Source organism: Apostichopus japonicus, chromosome 21 (assembly GCF_037975245.1).
Source record: "Apostichopus japonicus isolate 1M-3 chromosome 21, ASM3797524v1, whole genome shotgun sequence".
In the NCBI taxonomy this organism is placed as follows: Eukaryota; Metazoa; Echinodermata; class Holothuroidea; order Aspidochirotida; family Stichopodidae; genus Apostichopus; species Apostichopus japonicus.
In genome coordinates, this window is record NC_092581.1 from 13,918,172 (window position 1) to 13,939,200 (window position 21,029).

The following is a 21,029-nucleotide window of genomic DNA, read 5'->3' on the forward strand; positions in this document are numbered from 1 at the left end:
TTATGTTCAACACACGACGTACTGAAATGGGTTGAAGAAAACAGTATCGTCTGACCATACAACATGTTGGCGTTTTCAAAAGTAATATAAACAGAGAGGTTCACTCTTTCAACCTGATTTACTTTTACAGTCAGTTTTGGAATTGATGGGAAATCCGTGAGATTCGTAAAACAATTTTAACGGAGACATGTTTTAGGAAGTAGTTAAACTATTTCCTATACGTAAACATGGAGTTAGGAATATGAATTTAAAGGTAACCTGTGGGTTTAAAGACAAATATATGTAAAAAAAAAAACACCAATAAATCCATCATAAAAGCACTATTACTAGACCATAAATTGGTTTAATCCTTCCAAAATGTTGTCATATTCCAGGTTTAAAAAAATATCGGTAAAAAAACAATGGTTAAGAAAAAAAAACAATCAACAACTTTGCAATAAATCCTCCGCGGTCCATCATTCGTATACCCACGCTTCAAAGTAATGCCCCGGTCAACTTCAGTTTATTATTTTTATTTTTATGCATCCATTATAACTTTCACCGAATTCGACCAAACTCATAATTTATATGCAGTTAAGCATTTTTGTTCAGCAACGATAGAAGCAGTGTATACACGTGTGCATCAATCATTCCAACTCGTTTCCCGTGTAATAACCATGAAAACAATGAGTCCATGCATGGTGTAACTATGCGAACGGTAGACTGCATACACCATTGTTGTATTGTATAGTGTAGAAGTTGTATTAACATCATGTTATTTGACCATGTCAACCTGTCCTGCATGTTATAAGCTCAGGAACTTTTAAACTATGCATCAACTTTAATTAATGTTACCTTTTAAAGATATCATCAACTTCTATGTCTTCGATATCTTTAGCGATGTGTTTTGCCGCTGTTTTCATGGCTTCCATTTTATGTAAAGTTGGCGCATCTTCTGGGTAGACTGTCGGTTTCAACATATTATACACCCGATCTCGGTACACACCATTGAGGTTATCCACGTCATCGCGTATTTCCTGTGGCCATACCTGAAAAGATGCGGAAAGATATTTCGAAATAATATTAATAATAATAATGTTAGAGTCACAATAGAGTCACATTATAGAGTCACAAAATAGAATCATAGTGCAGAGTCACAATGAAGAGTCAAATATAGAGTCCCGTATAGAGTGGCCATATATATGTAGTCAAATACAGAGCCACAATATACGCCGAATATAACAATCATAAAGAACCATAGACTCACAATATGTAGTTATAATATTAAATGACACTATTTAAGTCACAACTGCTTAATATTAGAGACATTAGAGTCACAAAGTGTCAAACTATATGTGGTATGTATATTTTGTGAATGTCTTCTTTGTTCATGTCTTTCAGACAAAGTCCAGAGATGGGCATGGGAGTTACCATGCTAACTGACTAACAACTTAACACACGTAATGTACAGAGCATTACATGTAAGGCGTCTTTATATAAAGCAGACACGGATTCAGATAGAGCCCCCACCTCACTCCACCCACCCATCCCACACCATCCCCCAAACCCACCCATCTTCTGCCTTTTGTGGCACTTACATTAACTAATAACTTAAGTTGGATCATAACCAGCAGATATATTTATCACGCTCTGTGCGCATGCATCCTTTCCTTTTCGGTTTCCTGAAAAGGAAACCATGGAGTCACTTTTATACCGACCTTGCAATATTAGGAGAGGAACTGCGGATTGCAAAGTCGTCAATGACTATTACGCGGATCGCAAAGTCGAGAACTACTATTTACGGTGTCCAACACGGGCAGCATACAGAAACGTTGTACTCAAAGCCGAAGCCAATGTGAATTAATCAGGTCACACCTCCGGAATTTATGCATGCTAAGTTCTTCAATACCGCCCTTAATCCCTTTCGGAAAACAATTCATACTGAACTTTTCGCACGAAGTACTATATAGTATTTACTGTGTTTAGGTTGTAATGAAAGTAATGTATCTCCCACCACACCCGCCTATTACGAGAAATCCTGGAATCCGCCACTGATAAGACACAGAACCTGGATGGAAGTGAAACGTAGGAAAGAAGAAACCTTGATCTTAAAGCATAAAAACAGTCGTTTGTTATATAAACAGCTGCATGGCGACGAAACAAAAATTGTATCTAACTCGGCAGACAAAAAAATGTTTTTTTCAGGACCAAATAATCACCGTGTTGGCACTTGATATGGATTGTACGGAAGTACACGTTCATCCACGCAATTAATTGGTTGAGCTCCCTATAGATGGAGTTCCCAGGTTCACTGTCAGTAACGGTCCAACCACGCCACATGCTTGTAGCGAGTCAATTCATTTGAAGGTCGAGTCCAGTCGTTATACCTGTAACTTTCCTAACCGTTGAGTCGAGTCGAGCCATAGACTGGAGTCACTGAGGTCACTTGAGTCTGAGTTAGACATGTGCTAAAAATGGTCACAAAAGCATAAAAAAACTACAACATAGTCCAGTTTTAAGTAATCATTTGACAGTTTGTCAGTCTGTGGATATTAATCTTCGAGTTATCCATCACTCTGGCACAATATTCTGTCTGGCTGAAATACGACGGATCAACCCGATTTCGCTAAGTGTTTGTTTGTGTAATCCAGAATTGTTGCCGATTCAATTAGTAGGCCCGCGAAAGGTCTCTGTTCCAAACTACACTCATTATACTGTTCTCCTAACACGAATGAGTTTAAATACTGGCTCAGTGATGAACGTTATTGTTAATATATGAAAGGGCTTGACAATACATATCAAAGGTGTTAATCATAAGCACCCAAAACCTTTACACGTTCTCGATGTAGTCGAAAGACCAATCAATGGCTGTGGAACCGGGTTTCCATGTATGGCGTGTAATTGGGGGCAAAATAACCAACATAATCAGTTTCCCGAAGTTATTACAAAGGAAACACAAACAAAAAAATCTAGGTCTCACAGTTCTGCTGTTCCTGTTTCCTTGGAAATATTGCAGCAGTTGTTTTTTTGACATTTTCTTGTCAAATACTAATTGGGATTTGCATAGAATAATCTAGTAACCTGGGTCGTGTAAAGTTGGATGTGAAACTCGTTACCTTCAGCGAGGTGGGCGCTAAATAGATTTCCTGTATTTGCTTATTTTAAACGGATGAGGTTTAGCATTTTGAAACGCTTAACTCAAAACTCACAATATATTTATTTTCGAAGGCTGCTCTTTCATTGTTAAAATGATACAGAGGTTCCCTGGTACTTCCATACATAAACATTATATACCGACACACAGGACATCGGCTGTCCTATAATTGAACTGTTATGTTTGCTTTGACATAGATAATACACACTGAGTGCAGCGATGTCGTTATGCTGATTGTTTGCATCGGGTTAAATTAATCTCCAAATTCTCATCAAGTAGCTGTCACCGTGACATCGGTGTAATATTCTACACCAGGTTGAACACTGGTCTGACTCCTAAACACCCCTCCCCCCCCCTCAAAATCCCATCCCTGCCTTCCCTCTCTAAATATAAACGCTTCCATCGAAGTCTCTGCATTACTTGGTTATTGAGACAGAAAGGTTCGAGTGTTTTTAACTTATTTCTAGAAAACCATCGAACCTCTCGATCACAGTTTCGAACCCCGTGGGTCAGCATGCATTCAAATCCACAGTGGCGTTCATGAGAAACCTCACCGCCGAGCCCACTGCATTGTGAGACCGCAATGTCGTTAGGACAAAAGAAGCAAAATTCAAGGCTGTACTTTCTTCACCATTGAACATTGGTGTTACCCCCTTCTGCCCATCCCCCCCCCCTCACTATCCCTTCTTCGAATCTCAAACCTGTATCGAAGCTCTTGGATTGCTTGTGAAAACCGCAATGATCGAGTTTTTCACAGTATTTCTCGTAAAAACCAGTTCCTCCCCCACGACCGTAAACTACTTTACCTCATCTTGATAGACTCGTGGGTCTGTATCCAATCCCACGTTAGCGTTTATGAGAGATCCACCGCCGAGCCCACACCCTTGTAATACGGCCACGTCATCACCCATTACGACGTCAAAAAGGTTTGTTGGACTCCCTGCAAATACATGAAGAAGAGGCAATGTTAAGGCGATATACAAATATACATATGCAAATATGTAAGTATGCAAGTATACAAATATACAAAATACAAAAATGTAGGTACGGGAGTATGGAAAGTCGTTTTCACATTAAATCCAGACTTTCATGTAATCTGCAACATTTTTGCTTATTTCAGAACTTAAAAAATATATCTGAACTTGAATTTCAGATACCTGAACTAGAATTTCAAATGTCTGAAATTCTGGGGTAAAAATATCTGAAGCTTATGTTAAGATAGCAGCAAAATGAAACTTGACTAACCAGTTTAACGAACTTTTATTACAATGGAAGTTTAGTACTGGATTGTCTACGAATAAAAGTACCACACCAATGCATTATTCAAGCATATTTCATGTATCGCTTACAGCACTCAGATTTAATTGACACATGAGGAACAATGGCTCGATCTCATACCTAATGAAAAGTGACCAATATGTTTAGGAGAAAAACATCATGTTAGGTATGTTACCATGCACGATGCAATTTTTGTTTACGGAAATGTCAAGTATTTGTAGTGAAGCAGAGGTCAGAAGACTTGTTCGACCTTCACTGGGTGGAGTTAAGGGTGGGGTTGAGGGTGGGGAGGGGAAGGGGAAGGGGAAGCGGAGGGTGGGAGGGGAGGGGATTTGCATCAACCCCCATTAATAGGTCGATTTCTCATTTCTATAATAATGAAGTCAGAGGCATCACTCGGGATGGCCAGCATATCCATCTTTCCATGCAGTGATGTTGGGTGGATGCATGCATGCATTTTAAATGTTACATCGAGAACACACAGCTTATAGGCTTTGGTATAACAACATCGATTTGATTTATCAGTACATGGTTCAAATTACCAACAGCGACAACCTTTGAATGACAAAACATGTTTTTCAGGTAATAAAATCGGTGTCTTCTCGGAATGTTTGATAGGTGGTTACAACTTTCAGGTTGGAAGGCCTATTTAGTACCCTGTAGTGTAAAACTATACGACTAAGTTGATATATGGCACACGTACAGATGAAGTCCGTGCTTCAAAAACAATTTACTTTAACGAGCATATGTCTTTCTGTATAGCTATTTGCGACAATGTTGCATTCGCTCATCGAGTTCCTGCATGCTAACTTCTTTCCACGGGAGCTTGCTGAGCTGTATATACTGTAAAGTAACGCCCGTTCTTGCCTTCCTTAGTAAATACCTACGATACAATGTAACGGTATTGGGGAACAAACGATGGAGAAGAAACAATAGACCTCTCCCCCTAATCCCCCTCCCCCCCCCCCCATCTCCCTCTCTATCCGGGGATATTCAAAGCTAGTGTAAACCTTCCACGGTACATTACGTGACGTGAGGTACTGGAACAAGTGGAATTACAAAACAGTTTAGTATAAATTTAGTTTTCTGCAAACGAGGTATATGGTGGGATTGGGGTGGGTTGCGCAGAGGGGGGGTGGGTGTAGTCATGCAGTATAGTGTAGAATCTCACCGCGGAGCTTTAACATAAAATTTGTATAAAAAATCCTTCCCATACGATATTCAGGGGAACATTCCACACTGTACACCACAGGAATCTGCACAAAATTTCACTGCAGTCCGTCTGGCAGAACAATTTTGTACCAACCCCATCTTTATACCACCATCCATTACACAGGTTTCAGATAAATAAGATTATTTTCTCCGTCGAGCGACAGAAGAGGAAATATGTCTTCTCATGGGAGTTAAATCCTTCAAATGTGAAATAAAACCTTTCAATGCGTTGCATCCGATTTCACTTTTCCACCTTTTACAGGGTGACCCTATGCACCCAGGTGTCGAAGTGATTGGTTGCGCAGACAGATTCACAATACCAAAGAATGCCCTTTCACACGACACCAGAGAGGGAAGATGATCGACCAGGAATTCATTTGTGTAGTAAATCTAGAATGCCTGGTTAACGTGATTACGTGCGTATACCGCAAAGGGAACAAACCAGAATACAAACGCATTGAGATTTCGATGAGTTCATTGCACTAAACTTCTGCTTGTAAACCAGAAATAGCTGGTCTTGTACTCAATGTGATGCATCCACACACCAAGTATGAGAAGATCAACGCATCCTGAAGGTGTACTTAGCGGTGTTTTGTACACAAGTTGTTCGGTATCCAGAACATCTGGAAATATTTCGTTAAAAAAAACTGACTTCCTTTCTATACCTGTTTTACACATTTCTTGCAACACAATGCAATACACGGCTACAGTGCTATTTGTTACAATGAAGGAACTAACCAGCGTGAGGTATACAACACTGTTTACAATAGAATGGAAGTTTTTCTTATTATCCTTGCAATTCCACAAATAATAAATATACCGTTCTTTGCAGAGTGGTAAAGATTTGGACAATGAAATCCAATGTATAACAAACAGTTTACACCTTTGGAAACAACGTGTTCAAGCAATTAACTCCGGTTCCACAGGTCTATATTTATATGTGTACTACGCAGTGTTATTAATAAGTAAAAAATAAGTGTATTTACAGTGTTTTCTCTTCTAATTCTGTTACTACGCGTAACGTTAACGCCCCGCCTATACTACCTTTCATGTGTTGCCGCTATTTCAGGCACTCTTTTTTGATGTACCGGTTTTTGCATAGAGCATTTGTTCATTGCTTTTTGTAGTCTGTAAGGGTATAGGCTATAGTATAGCCTTTGCCGGTATATGTAGTGCGCACTGTATATGCTGCCCCATAGGATTAACACGGACAGACGGGGCTGTCTTATAAAGTCATTCGAGCAATTCAACCGCACTTAAAAGTAGAAAATTACAAAACCTGTTCATGTTTAGTGTAGTAAGTTTCGTAGACGTATTTCACAATTCTGAAATCGCTGAAAAGGCGCATTATAGGCATAAACAATAACCATTTCAAAGACTCTGCTAAAAAAAAATAGCGAGTATAAAGAACAATCAGTAATAAAAGAAACGTCGTGTGTCTCGCTTGGTATGACCTCTTTATTATATGTTATTTTATTATAGTCAAGTTAAAATTCAAATATGACAAAATATTTCGAAAATTCAAAGGGTAGGCTAATCAGGATCGCTTTTGCTTAGTAAGAAAGTTTCCACGAAAACTTTCTTGCATCACAAAATTAGGACAAAAGAAGTGCGTCAATTATTACCGTCTATCTCTTGCTACAGTTTACATAAAATATATCGTCCTTGCAATTTAAACTACTGTATCCCGTTATCTGTTTCATAACAAATCCATAACAAAGTGTGTTTAATCACCTATCCCTAATTAGTACAGCTTCATTTTCACATTGAAGAATGCAGGCGCCGTAAATCAGAAGTCATTCCTTGCCATATTTTCCAGAAGAACATTAAACAGTAAAACTGAAAACAAGATTTCTAATCGTTGCCCATTATACTGCATTCATGGGATAAGCAAGGTTCTTGCACAAATGCGGACTTACCTATCAAGTACAAAGTTCTAGAAAGTTTTCTTTTGACAGTTATTAGGTTTACAAGGTGTTACCTCAAATGACCTTACCTCAAATGACATGCTCCACCAATTGTAATAAGATGCTTGTTCTCAACAAGAAGGATCTACATACCAACTATGAACTATAAGCAAGATGTACCTTTTCGGAGTTGCTGTGTTAACATGTTTTACATACTTTGACCTCTATTGACTTCAAATGACCTTTGAGCTGTACCAATTTCTTTCTGGTTCTTGTATATATTCATATAGGCCTACGTTTGGTTGGGTGGCGTCTTTCTTGGCGCAGCGTGCTCTATGGCCGGTGGACAGAGCGTTCGAAAACAGTATAAGGTCGCCATATATCATGATGCTAATCTACTCGAAATCAATTGTGAACCTTAATTGACAAATAAAGAATACCCCCCCCCCCTGGGACCTTCGTCAGCAATACTTGGCAGTTCAATGTCTACTGAACTTTGGTTCGTTAGCTAACTTTCTAAGTTTATGCATTGTTTTTATAAAAAAAAATATGGTCTCAACAATTAATATTTCGTGAGCCTGACATGCGGCCTCTAATGGTCGAGTATGCATACAAATTATTATACAAATAATGAATGGTTATGAGTGCAATAGTGCAAATATTTCATGAGTTGAAAGATGGAATGTTCCATTCAACGAGGCGCAGCCGAGTTGAATGGAACAAATTACATCTTTCAACGAATGAAATATTTGCACTATTGCACGAATGGAAACCATTCATTATTTGTTTTATACAACATATTATATTAAGATGGGTAAAATGCACTCATGCAACAGATTGTTTTGAACAGGCAGGTTTCTCTGCTCTCTTACCATTCAAAAAAATGCTACCAAAAAAGTATAACCCATGGTTCTATTTCATAGAGTGGAATAGAGCGGATTTTGCATGCAATCAACGAGCAATTGACCAATCAAATGACCAGAATACAATTAGGTGTTGTATAAAGCGCAATATGCAGCGGAAGGCAATGTAAAGCACATATAGTTTCAGCAGGCATTTAAACGCATGCGCTACAGAAATATGTCAATTCATTGCCGTAATCATTTGCATTCGAATATTCCCCATGCACATCCGGAAATCCTGTTATCCGTTTACGCTGGAATTCTCTATTTGTTCTGGCTTCCTCCAAATTTGTCTTAATAAGTAGAATATGCCTTTATTTGGACGTAATTTGTCAACTGAAACTATATGCATTTCTTTATTTAGTTTAACAACCTTAACAATATACCACCCACTCAGCAAACGGAGGTGCAACAATTCCCAAAAGAGAAAGCGCTTGTCTGAGATTATTTGACGAAAGCATGACGTGACGTCATAGGTGACTAACGCTAAATAGTCTAGCTATGCTTCACCAGGCGTGACCACAACTTCAATAACTTTCCAACCGAATCTCATTCATGGTGTTACATAAAATCACGCACACACACCAAGAAAAGACTTTCCGAGCCTTTTTATTTAACGATTAGATACCCTCGACAAGTACCTCCGGAAAAATGCAAGGAATTTGAGGTTAAAGTGATTCTGTTCGTTTGGTAAAAGGAAATACGTGGAAAACAAGTGGCCGACATTTACACAATCCCACACTATGCTTCAACTCAATACGCATTTCTTGACCTTAACAATTTAACAACCTTTAACAACCTTTCGAAGGGGTTAGAAGAAGTACCGTATATAGTTCAAACCTATATGCATCCCGTTTATGAAGCAAAAATAACCGGTTAAGTGAGATCATTAAGCCGCCAGTTAATGTAATAGATTCCTATTAACACGTTCTTCACATTTTTCTTCCGTCTACATTCCTTCCATGGAACGCCAAATATGAAACTTTGATAATTGATATCAAGGCTTTCTCGTGGATTAGACTTTTTTACAATCGTACAAAATTTGATAGAGGGTCAATGACTCCATCAACGTTAAATTCGTGTTTCTCAAATATGTCCACTGCTCTCACACCCTGTTTATGTAACGACAACTTATTCCATGTGATTTTCTTCTCACTCCACTCACGTTCTCTCCCCTCCTATCCCCATTTCTGTACCCCGAAGTAATGCACCCTCCTATCCCCATTTCTGTACCCCGAAGTAATGCATTCTGTGTGTTATAGTTTAATATTGTAACGTTCACTTCTTAGCAATTTCTTTATACTTATATATATATACAAATATGACGACCTGTATATGCGATATATGTGGCGATCTGTACACCGAATGTTATTATTGTAGTGCGCATGCGCGATACAATATTGGCATTACTATGGCCAATGGACGATACCTACATGATTGGACGTTGAAGCGCCCTCACTTTGTAGGTACCTACATGACTATACGGTTTGCTATCCGCCCAAAAAGTGACATCATGAACAACCGAAAAGTTCTTCCTAATACTGCAAGCACTCCACGCGCACTACAATACTGCGTATTTGCTGGCAAATGCAGTTCCCTAACGTGTATAAACTAGAAAGGCTCTATGCACCTATACTTTCATACTTTACACACTTTTCACGGAAAACCAATTCTCAAAGCCTGAGAACCTTTAAATCCATGATAAGCCTTATCTTTTGTATTCCTATTGTGTATTGGGTAACACGTGTTACGTAAGAGCGCTTTGTAAACCTGAAATGAATGCAATTTAACCCACTCCCAGCAGAAACGGTATAATCTTCTCACGTGTGATTCATAAGTTTTCTTGTGCTCTTATTCTTCTAAACAACGGACGAAATACTACTTGGAAAGTCATTAAGATTTGGGAAACCTGGCGGAATGCTACACACAAACCAATACATCGTCGTTAGTCTATGCATGTGATGATTGCTGATATGTTCTTTTGTGTTTGACATCGTTACGAAAGAACAGAAATATTTCTATCTGAAAATCTTCCTCCGCCCCTGGGACACCCCCCCTCCCATACATGGTTCTCCACTAGGGCGGTCCCTGTTTCCCAGTCAATAATAGCTTATCCCCACCCCCCCCCCACCCCCATTAAAAATATCCTACTCACTTCTGGACTCGCATAAGTGATGGTAAGTTGGAAGTTGACTATACTGTGCTCTCTTAGTTTAGTTCTTTGGGGGTTTGTTTTCCTTGACTTGGCAACAATTACTGGGACCTTCAGTCGTGTTAACCCACAGAACCAATGTAAATGGACAGCAGCTGCCTGGTTTAACATATGGCTGGATTATTAATTGGGAGTTCAACAAATTCCGATCACTGACCAATAACAATGCGATAAAAATTACACTATTTCTATATTCATCATCAAGATCGATAAAACTTTCTGATAATGAAGCAAAAGAAAAATAGCTTTTTTTTGCACTTTGCGAAATGATTTTGCCAATCTCTGCATATATACTTATGTGTGGTTGCGGTCTGTACTTTTGCATGTGTAAAATTGACTGTCTATGTAAATATAGCATCGTATCAATCGACTGTTAAATTGGCAACGTATATATTTATAGGCCTATTGTGATTCCAAAGAGATATGAATCCAAATCAATTCTCTGACGAACACGGTACGCAAATCAACTGAACGTGCCTTGAATACGTCTTTTACTGATTTAACCTTCACGGAACAGCTAAAATTGAGTCAATGTTACTTAACTTGCAGGACTATATTTTCAATGATCGTGTAATATCCCATGAAACATTGAAAAGGAAACTGGACATCCCAAGTTACATTGAAATAGCATTGGATATCCCAATGTACACAGTATTGCTCTATAGCAGGGGTTCCCTAACTGGGGTGCATGAACCCCCAGGGGGTGCGTGAGTCCATCCCTGGGGGTTCGTGAGACGTTTCTGAAAGTCAAAACTAGAGTACTTTTTGTTGAACTAAAATCTGATATATCATATAATTTAGTAATGTACAAAAGTCGTACCTATATCGACAGACTCTTTTCGCGTTCCATACGCATATATGTTGCCATAGTACCGTGCCGTGCATTTTTCATTACATTATTACACTATGAACTTGATCTTTTACGAAGCACTGTTATGCGTATTATAGTATAATAATGACTCAGATCGTGTCTCGAAAAGTTGGGGGTTCGTGGACTACTCTGACATCCACAGGGGTTCATGGGGGGGGGGGATAAAGTTAGGGAAACCCTGCTCTATACGCTAAACAAAGTTTACTGTTGTGATTTTATAGATTCACCGTAAAGGCAAAAAGTTGGGCTAATCTTTTTCTGCCATATAACATTAACAAACCTTGTCTATATTATATATAAGTGTGCATTTTGAGGATGATGGGTGAGGTAAAATAATACTCAGCTTCTCACTTTCATGATAGTCGGGAATTCATCCCTTGTGAGGAAACAGAGTTATAAATATTCAAATAAAACCATCTTGTAAACTTGGTCAATTTTATAAGTGTCGCATGATTACATTTGGGATATCACATCCGTCTTTCAAAACAACCAACCAACTCTCTACTGACATCAACCCGGCGTGATAACAAACAAAACTTCAAACCTCTGGAATTCAAAACGAAGAATATTGAGTATCATTTCTCTCGCTTTTCTTTCACACTTGTATTACATTTTAATGTAATTTTATCATTACTCAATTTGATCGGGTTGCCATTTCAAATCAAGAAGTAAACTTATAGGAAATATTTAAAGACCCTCGGCCATGTCAGTTTTGGGGATTGAAGGTAAACAATTATATTAATATTCGGCTTGAATTTTGGGCATGGTTTTGAGCTAACTAAGCTTTTCAAGGGGTTGAGTTTGGGACTGACTTGATCCAATATCATTGTTTTCTTTTCATTAAAGCAACCTCGGAGGAAAACTGTTGTATATATATATATATATATATATTTATATATATATATCTATATATATACATATATATATATATATATATATATATATATATATATATATATATCTATATATATACATATATATATATATATATATATATATATATATATATATATATATATATATATATATATATATATATATAGGAATAACGGAAAAACTGTTAAACAACTATGCTGCATTTAGAGAAAGGCTGGATCTCGAGTGAGATACAATAATTGAATTAGGTAAGTGATTGGAAGTAAAACAGCCAGAGCTTTCGAGCAAAACTATAGCTCTTCTTCAGTGCATGATCACCGAAAGTGACAAGGAGTAGCAGGAATTAAAACTTTTTTATAGAGAAGATGTCGGCATGGTTGTAAAGGCAAAGCGACTTACTGATTTCTGCTGAATAGAGCAGAAGTTTTAGAAATTCGGATTATTTTAATCCGCGTCGGATTATTTTAATCCGATTCCGTCGTAATTGTAAAGGAATTGTTTTGGTTTATCTGGGACGGCAAATCGTTTCTGATGTTTAAACCGAATGGTGCCGTGGTCTTTAGGTTTAGTTCCTAGAAATTTTCTTTCGCTTTCCTAGATTTATCTGTCCAAGAATCGTTCTGGTCAATGGCAATAACACGCAAATTCTCAATTGAATGATTTTGGAGATTGAAGTGATTTGCAAAGGTTGGTAGATCTTTTTTGTTTTGATCGCCGATCTATGTTGTGTCATTCTCATTCTAAGAGTGTTTTTTGACTCTCCAATGTATTGTAAGTTACAAATATTGCAGTAGATGAGGTAAATGACATTTTTGGATAGGCAGTTAATTTTGTGCCGAATTTGGAACGTGCGTTTGGTTTGGTTGCTCTGAAAGGCCCCGGTCGAATCGACAAGTAAGCACGTTTTGCAATTTTGTGTACAGGGCGATGATCCTGCAGTTTCTGTTTTGCTTTCCCCTAATGGGGTGTCATCCCGAAAGAATGCCCGAACTAAGATATCCCGTAGGTTGCTGGGTCTTTTAAAAGCGATGGCAGGTAATTCTGGGAATACTGATTTCAGGCGTTCGGTGCCTTGAAGTAGGTGAAAATTCTTCTGAATGATATTAGCCAGTGGTGGGAGACCAGGGTGGAATTCAGTAACCAATGGTACCCTTTTGGAACTGGTTTGACGAGTTTTGTACGTCAATGTTTCGGTACGGGGTTTGCTTTTAGCCTTTTTGATGGCATTTTCAATAGTACCCGGAAAATACTGTCTGTTTAGGAGGTGTTGTGACAGTTCTTTAGTGCGTGAATCAAAATCGACTTCAGAGGAGCATATGCGTCGAATGCGCAACGCTTGTACGGAATATTTCTGGTACAGTGACGTGGATGGCAACTGCTTGGTAAGAGGTAGTTGTGCTTGTTCGTAGGTTTATTGAACAAATCTGTTTTGAGTGAACCATTTTGTAGGGTCACGGTGGTGTCCAGAAAGTGAACGCCATGTCCAGAAAAATCAGCAGTGAATTTGATAGTGTGATGAAACGAGTTTATGTCATCAATGAAGAGTTTTAGATTAGCCTCACCATGGGTCCATATCATAAAGATATCGTCAATGTAACGTAACCACGTGTGTGGTTTCAAGTTTTGTCGAGATAAAGATTCTTTCACAGTATATATATATATATATATATATATATATATATGTGTGTGTGTGTGTTTAGGTGTTGCAGAATAACCCCCCCCCCCCCAACCAAAGTCACGAAATGCTTTATAGTGGTCTTCAAGGAAGTTTGTTTGCTTCAATCTTTTGCTTTCTAGATTCGCTAGAAGTTATACATAGCATACAATTGGGAAATTTCAGTTTAAGCTTCCTTTATGGCGAAGGTGATCAAATCAGCGTGTTAGAGGGGCCAACCAAGTGTTCCTTAGTTAGAGCCAATGATGAATATTATTTTCAGCCATTTTGTTCCTGCGGTGATAGGGGGGGGGGTCTTTTTATTTTGGGGAGGGGGACTGAGAGGGGAAATGAATATCGAGAAACGGGAGGAGGATGGTTTTCAGTATTTATAGATGATTTTCATAAGGGCCATGCTAGTACAATTGCTTACATGCGTTGATACGCTCATGAGATATATACCTAAATTATTAACTGTAATGTTACAGTAACTGTTTATTTTTTTTTTTGACTTTATATCTACAAAAGTCAGACCAGAATAAGGCCAACAGGGCACGAAACACAAAATGTTATTTCGCGGAACTAGAAGCCTCAGTGCTAAACCCCTAACACCGCGCGGAGGCAGCAGGGGCTACCATGCCATATAATTTTCACAAAAGTGATTTTCACACAAGCATGGTGCCGCTGCAAATGGCTATTTCAACATCACTGTACATTCGTCTGCTTCCTTCCCCGGTGCCGGGATGGTTTGCCCCCCCCCCCCACACTTCCCAACCGTAACTCAGACTCACAAGTTTTCGGGATACATGCATCGCAACTGTGACCTTATTGTGGTTATGGTGACTGATTATCCCGGATTCTGTATCACCATGGTAACAAGATATCACGCCTTCATGCAAGTCCAGTCCTATAGTATATTACATTTCTCTTTTTATTACTTATTCATGAAAATGCCATCTTCATCCAACTTGTCTCAAGTAGGTTGATACATAGTCCGCCATGTTATTATATATCAGGCAGGAATAATGATAATGAATACCTGCAAGAACTGAATGAGAAATGACCTTTCTATAGTCGTTCGCGCCACATAGAAGTATGGCTTATGTATGGTGACCTCTTTTAGTGATTCACAATGAAGCCTTGTCATATGAGATTAATCGATGGCTATACTGGGGTTGTAACAAGCTTTTCTAATATTTACGTGTTTGATGGAGCATCGTTAGAGAATTAATATAAAAAAGAATGCCAGTTTTGTTTATGCTATACATCGATAGGCTTCTCCATAACATGAATTAAAGACAATGGCGATGGGTATAGTGCGATGTGACGGGGGAGGGGGTGGACAAAGGGAGTGGGGTGGACAAAGGGAGTGGGGTGGGTGGTGTGAGGAGGCGATCAAGAATGAAAGGCAAGTAACTAACTTCTCCTTATAACAAACAAGTTGAATAAATAATGGCTTGGCTGTATGGGAATGTCGACATGAACGAGAATTACAGAAGTTTGTTTCGCGTAAGAAACCCATTGGTATACAAACAATAAAATGTATCATATTGACACAATTTACCTTTCCGTGTGAAGCAATAAGCAGTTTTTTTTATCAACCGCAGAATTGTTATAATTCTATTTCCCACGCAATTAGTCATTCGTCGTCAGTTTGGTGGGCCTTTTTGTTACCATTTTTTTTATCATTACTGATACCGGTATTTGATTCCTCACATGTTTATTCATGCATTTGAACGACCCGGTTCGCTGTGCAAACGCTTCCGAGAAAAAGTTTTAAAATTAAACATGTCCTTTATGCATTAAAATATTTATATGAGCAATTTATTTGCTTGTTATGCATAACGCAGATATTTCTTCCTTTGGTGCCTGTGTTGCTTTGCAAATTCTTCAGTTCGACCCTGATGAATCTCAGGTGAACTCAACTTGAATGTTGGTAGTATACGCACAAAATTAATGTACGTAGTATAAAACTAATTAAAACAAATATAAATATAATTAATATCTTAAAATCAATATTCTTCGCACCCAGGCAACGTAACAGCTCAATCACCGCTGAGAACTCAATCAATAAATGAATATGTGTATTAATTTTACTATTGATTGATTGATGGATTCTTTCTGAGTATGGTTCATATAAAGAGCGTGCAAGAAAGTAAATCCACCTTCATAGAAGGAAACGTTTCAGTACGTAACATGCAAATAACTTGACAATAATACAAGAATCATTTTATTTTTGTCCTATCCGATGTTCCAAAGTAAATACGGGTCAGTTATATGATTGGTCGTTTTTACACCGTGCACGTAACACCGCATCCACGTTTATGATCGAATGTTAGGCCCAGGGAGCCTCTATATCAGAGGTGGGCAACCTTTTTGAATGAATGGGCCAGATATAATGGGTGAAAAATTGACTTGGCCGCACCTAAAAAACGACCTGCTGTTGATTTCAAAGCTTTGATTCCGAGTACTTTCAAGCAATAGGTGTGTGTACTTAATCTGTAATCACAAAATAATAATAATGTCAATACAGTACAGTTGATAAATAATGGGGATAATATGCCCACCTGACAGCATCATTAGTGCCGATAAATTCAAAGCAGCTAGCTCGTTTATTGTGATCATGTAAAAGGATTTTTTTTTTCTTGAGACATCTCACGGGCCGCAAAAAATCACTGGTTGCCCACCCCTGCTCTATATGGTAGCTCACTGTTTGAACTGACAATATACGTGAACGTTCATATAATGTGGTGCGCTGTACGTAAATATGATAAATCAAAACGACAGTATCATCCCTGTAATATACCGACCCATCACCCGCCCCACAACGGCAACATACACTACACAAGCAGGGGAGGGGTGGGGTAGGGTAAGGTGGGCGGACTGGGACATAAAGTACTACCGCGGTTAACCCATCTTTCTACGTTGCAGCCATTAAAGGATTAGTTCAGGTGACACAAATGTTTATTTTATATGAAAGAGGACAAAAAAAGAAACCCAATAGTGGAGAAATTATTCAAATATCTTTTTCGGTTAAAGAGATATTCAAGTTTAAAGTTGTTCTATCTGATTGTGTAGAAACTGCTGAAATCAGACTAGCTGTGACGTCATATCCTCACATTCCTGAAAAGTCTTTGTTATTTTATTAAAATATTTTGTAAGATTTTATGACTTACAACCAAAAGATACGTCAGGATATCTCATATGTGTCAAATGAAGTATTTGAGATTTAACATCTGAAAAATGTTTGAGTACATTTTTTTAGATTTGTGAAAAAAAAATGTAATTATATTTTAATGAAATATATTGACACATGTTAAGGAAGTGAGGATGTGACATCACACCCTCACAGTTAGTCTTTCTACACCAGTCATTTGCAAAGAAATTTTGAAATCTTCAAAGTATGATATCTCCTTTACAGAGAATGCTATCATGGTAGTTTCTTCACTATTCTGTTTGTCTTTTTAAGCTCTTTCATACAAGATAGACATGTCAGACACCTGAACCAATCCTTTAAACAAACTGCACATTTGGCGATTCGGAAGAAACTAGCACCTTCCTCGACCAAGAGGACATCGGCGCGTCTTCAAAAGTGCACCAGGAGGTAGACCAATCCACCCCAGGGGAGGGGATAAAACTTGATCCGAGAATAATACTTACCGACGAGGTCTTTCTTTCCTTTCACGGTCATCTGTACCTCTTTGAAGGCTTTAAATTCGGTTTCGGGAAATTCCCCAGGCAGCCATTCTTTGCCCTTCTCCAGGACGCATACTTTCTGACCTGCGCGTGCGCATCGACTTGCTGCGATTGAACCGCCATATCCAGAACCAATGACGATGACGTCATAACTTGCTTTTATATCACCGGTCGGAGATGACAGTTGGTAATGAGAGTAGTCAGGACGAAACTGTGTCAAAAAAATAGAAGAACATCATTCTCATTTGGGCAAATAATTCATTCATCGATAGTCTTATTTTAAATAATTTCGTGTTGTTTAATTTGTCTTGTTTTGTTTTGTGGTGTATTTTTTGGTGTGTGTAATATTCAAGAGACAGATGGCAGCCTAGCAGGTCATCTAACCAAGTTGGCGCGGATATCGAGCGGACATTACATTATCTGTTCTCGCCCGTATACCTCGCAACACGCCCACCCCCTCGCTACCCCACCCCCTTCAGAAACGTTACCATCGCAGAAAAGATACAGGCTGAAATTTCATGGTAAGGAGATGTTCTAAACAAAATCAGTCCTATTTCTTCCTTCATCCATTCAATCCTTAACGTGTATTTCAGCCCATCCTCCACCCCTCATCCATCCCTCCCCCTACCTCCCGTATCAACATTCACAGCTAGAACACACAGAGACGTGTGATTTTTGATATATTCTACGCACTAGTATGCAGTGACACTCCCCACATTGGTGAAACATCCTGGACCAAAAGAGAATATACACTTTAGCGGAATTCTCTTTTTTTACTTTGCTTTATTGCCAAAGAAACCATATATAGCAGTTTCCGTTGTTTCCGTTTCAGAAATATGATTTTAAAGGTCGCACCAATTGTATCCTGGACCAACCTAGCTATAGAATTGGCCTCAGTTGCACAGAATTGTTACAAGTCCTGCTCTATCCTAAGAGATCATATAGGAGCCTGTATGTCTATATATAATACGCCATCAAACCATGTAAAAGCAATGGCATGTCAACCCTGACTGATTCCGAAATATAAACGTGACCAAAAAAAGAAATCGTTAACTTTGGGATACTTTCTGAATTTTGTCAAGCTCTCGTCACATAAAATTGACCCCAAGACTTTTAATGAGGGCAAACTGGCATTCACACCTTTACTTCGGATGACATTTCATACCATTTATCGATGACAAACTCTGTAATGCATTGTAAACATGTTATTTGAGGTCATAAAATTCTCATTGTTCCCCTTTTGGGTGTTAGATTAAAGGGCATTATTGCGTTAATCTTTTTCTTCTTTTTTTTTCTGGGGGGGGGGGCATTTCATTGTCACTTACATATCAGCAACTTACGATTGATGGAAGAAAGAGTTTTGCTCAGCGAACCCCTTATTAACGAGGAATTAGCGTTTTCATAACCAGAACACCAGTACAGTTAGCTTTGTGATTCATTGCCATACAATTTGCTCAAAATTCAAAATAAGTATCTGACTGCTTGATGGCCAGAGTGGGTAAAGCCTGATCAAGCCGTGCCAAACACGGCTCCTGCAGGTTAGCAAAATAATTAAAAAAAAAAAAAAAAGAACATCAAATATTAATACACATGTAAGGGTAAGCAGGCAAGTAATACACACTGCAGAGTGGAAGCTTTAAAAGCTACATGGGAAACTATAGTAGTTAAATACTGGGAGGCGGCTCCAGACCTGGCACCCCCCCCCCTCCCCCTCCCGGGATGAGACCTTAAACTGAGAGAAAAGAAAAAAGTTCTTCCCGGGAGCTGGGCTGTTCCCCGGAAGAGAATTATTCTTCCGGAGTTCGACTCAACTATCTCACTAATGTAGATTTGTCCAATAATTAAGTGAAAGCCAGAAACGGTTTGTAGCAATCCCTTGTGGGCGTCAACCATGTCATTCACTGGTTAGGATTTTACAGTATAGAATTTTAAACCAAAATGTTTCAATATCCAGAAAGAACAGCCTTCCTATATATGTTAAATATAGACACATTTGACCAATTTTGAGCTAGCAAAGCCCTTTGATAGTTGTTGAGAGTTACATGACATTGTTTAAACACCGTGAATAATTTTTCTAGAAAATGGCAAATTTTCCCCCCATTTGAGGTTACCTGTTGACCCCTTGAAGCTCAGAGGGTGACAATTGATAGGAGGTTAAAGTGCCTGTTTAAAGCAAGAGTATGAACTCTGAAGCAGATTTCATTACCTGGATACCAGGTATGTATCGTTGAAGACCTAAAGAGCCCCTTCACTGAACTAAATCTGACCAAACTGTTGATCATAATGCGTACATTGCTGCACTATACTATATGAACCATGCATACAACTTATACGATATACTATACTATACTGTGTTTTGATATCGCACAAAATAAACTTGCACAGACTACATGTAATCTATAGTACTCGCCAATGCATGACGAAATGACAAAGCTATTGTGTTCAAATTTCTATTCGCATCTACCCTATTGTTCTCGTCTATAAATATTTCTTTCCGTTGATATTAGGCCTTTGGAATAATCCATGGTATGTTCAGAAAACTTCGCTACCCAGGCTAGGCGTTAACGTGTTGACTAAGTGTTCAATTGGTATCCAGGACTGGGTATGCTCGGTCACGTCCGAAATACGTGAAACGGGATTGACAACACGTTATTGAGCTCCAAGAGCGGTGAGGTGGCAGAACGGGAGAGTACACGTCTGCAGTACCTGAGGTCCCTGGTTCAAACCTCGGTGTCGACACTGACACCAATTTTCACCCGGCTCCTTTCTCGTGGTAGGAAAGTGGCTACACGTGGAAAGCGGTACTCACGTCCTTCGGAGGGGACGTTAAATTGCGGTCCCGGGAGCAGGACTACACACCCCTGCCTCGTTACTTCAGGGCACTATTCGAAAAGAGAAGGCGAGTTTCGCCGGTGTCCTTCCACGCACAAAAACTTGGAACCTCAATAATTTCCGACTAAGGATTTCCTTAGTCTGCTGAAGCACCTTCGGGTGGAAGCGTAATACGAGGTGTATCATATCATATCATTTATTGAGCTCCCCCTCCCCCCGTAAACTGTGATGGTTTAAAACTAATTGTATGCATAGTCAACCGATAAAATTCCACCTGTTTTCATTGCCAATATTCGATCGAGATTATACTCGAACACTACACTAAAGCAAAGTTCTATAAGCTAAGAGGCATGAAACCATAACCTGATACTTACTGTAAGTATACATAGCGCAATGGAATGTATAAACTTTGGCAAATGTTACCATAAAATTCTTTTGCACTAACTTAGGACTTTG

General features: G+C 38.8%; 1 protein-coding gene across 1 annotated transcript in view; it reads right to left on the bottom strand.

Moving 5' to 3' along the window:
* LOC139962454 (uncharacterized) overlaps positions 1 to 21,029 on the bottom strand; it is a 42,459-nt gene that overhangs the window by 7,728 nt on the left and 13,702 nt on the right. The window contains exons 4-6 of the mRNA XM_071962418.1: positions 17,706 to 17,952; positions 3,940 to 4,073; positions 835 to 1,028 (exon numbers count right to left, since the gene is read on the bottom strand). Of these exons, the coding sequence (XP_071818519.1) occupies positions 835 to 1,028; positions 3,940 to 4,073; positions 17,706 to 17,952 (575 nt within the window). The remainder of the gene's footprint in view (positions 1 to 834; positions 1,029 to 3,939; positions 4,074 to 17,705; positions 17,953 to 21,029) is intronic.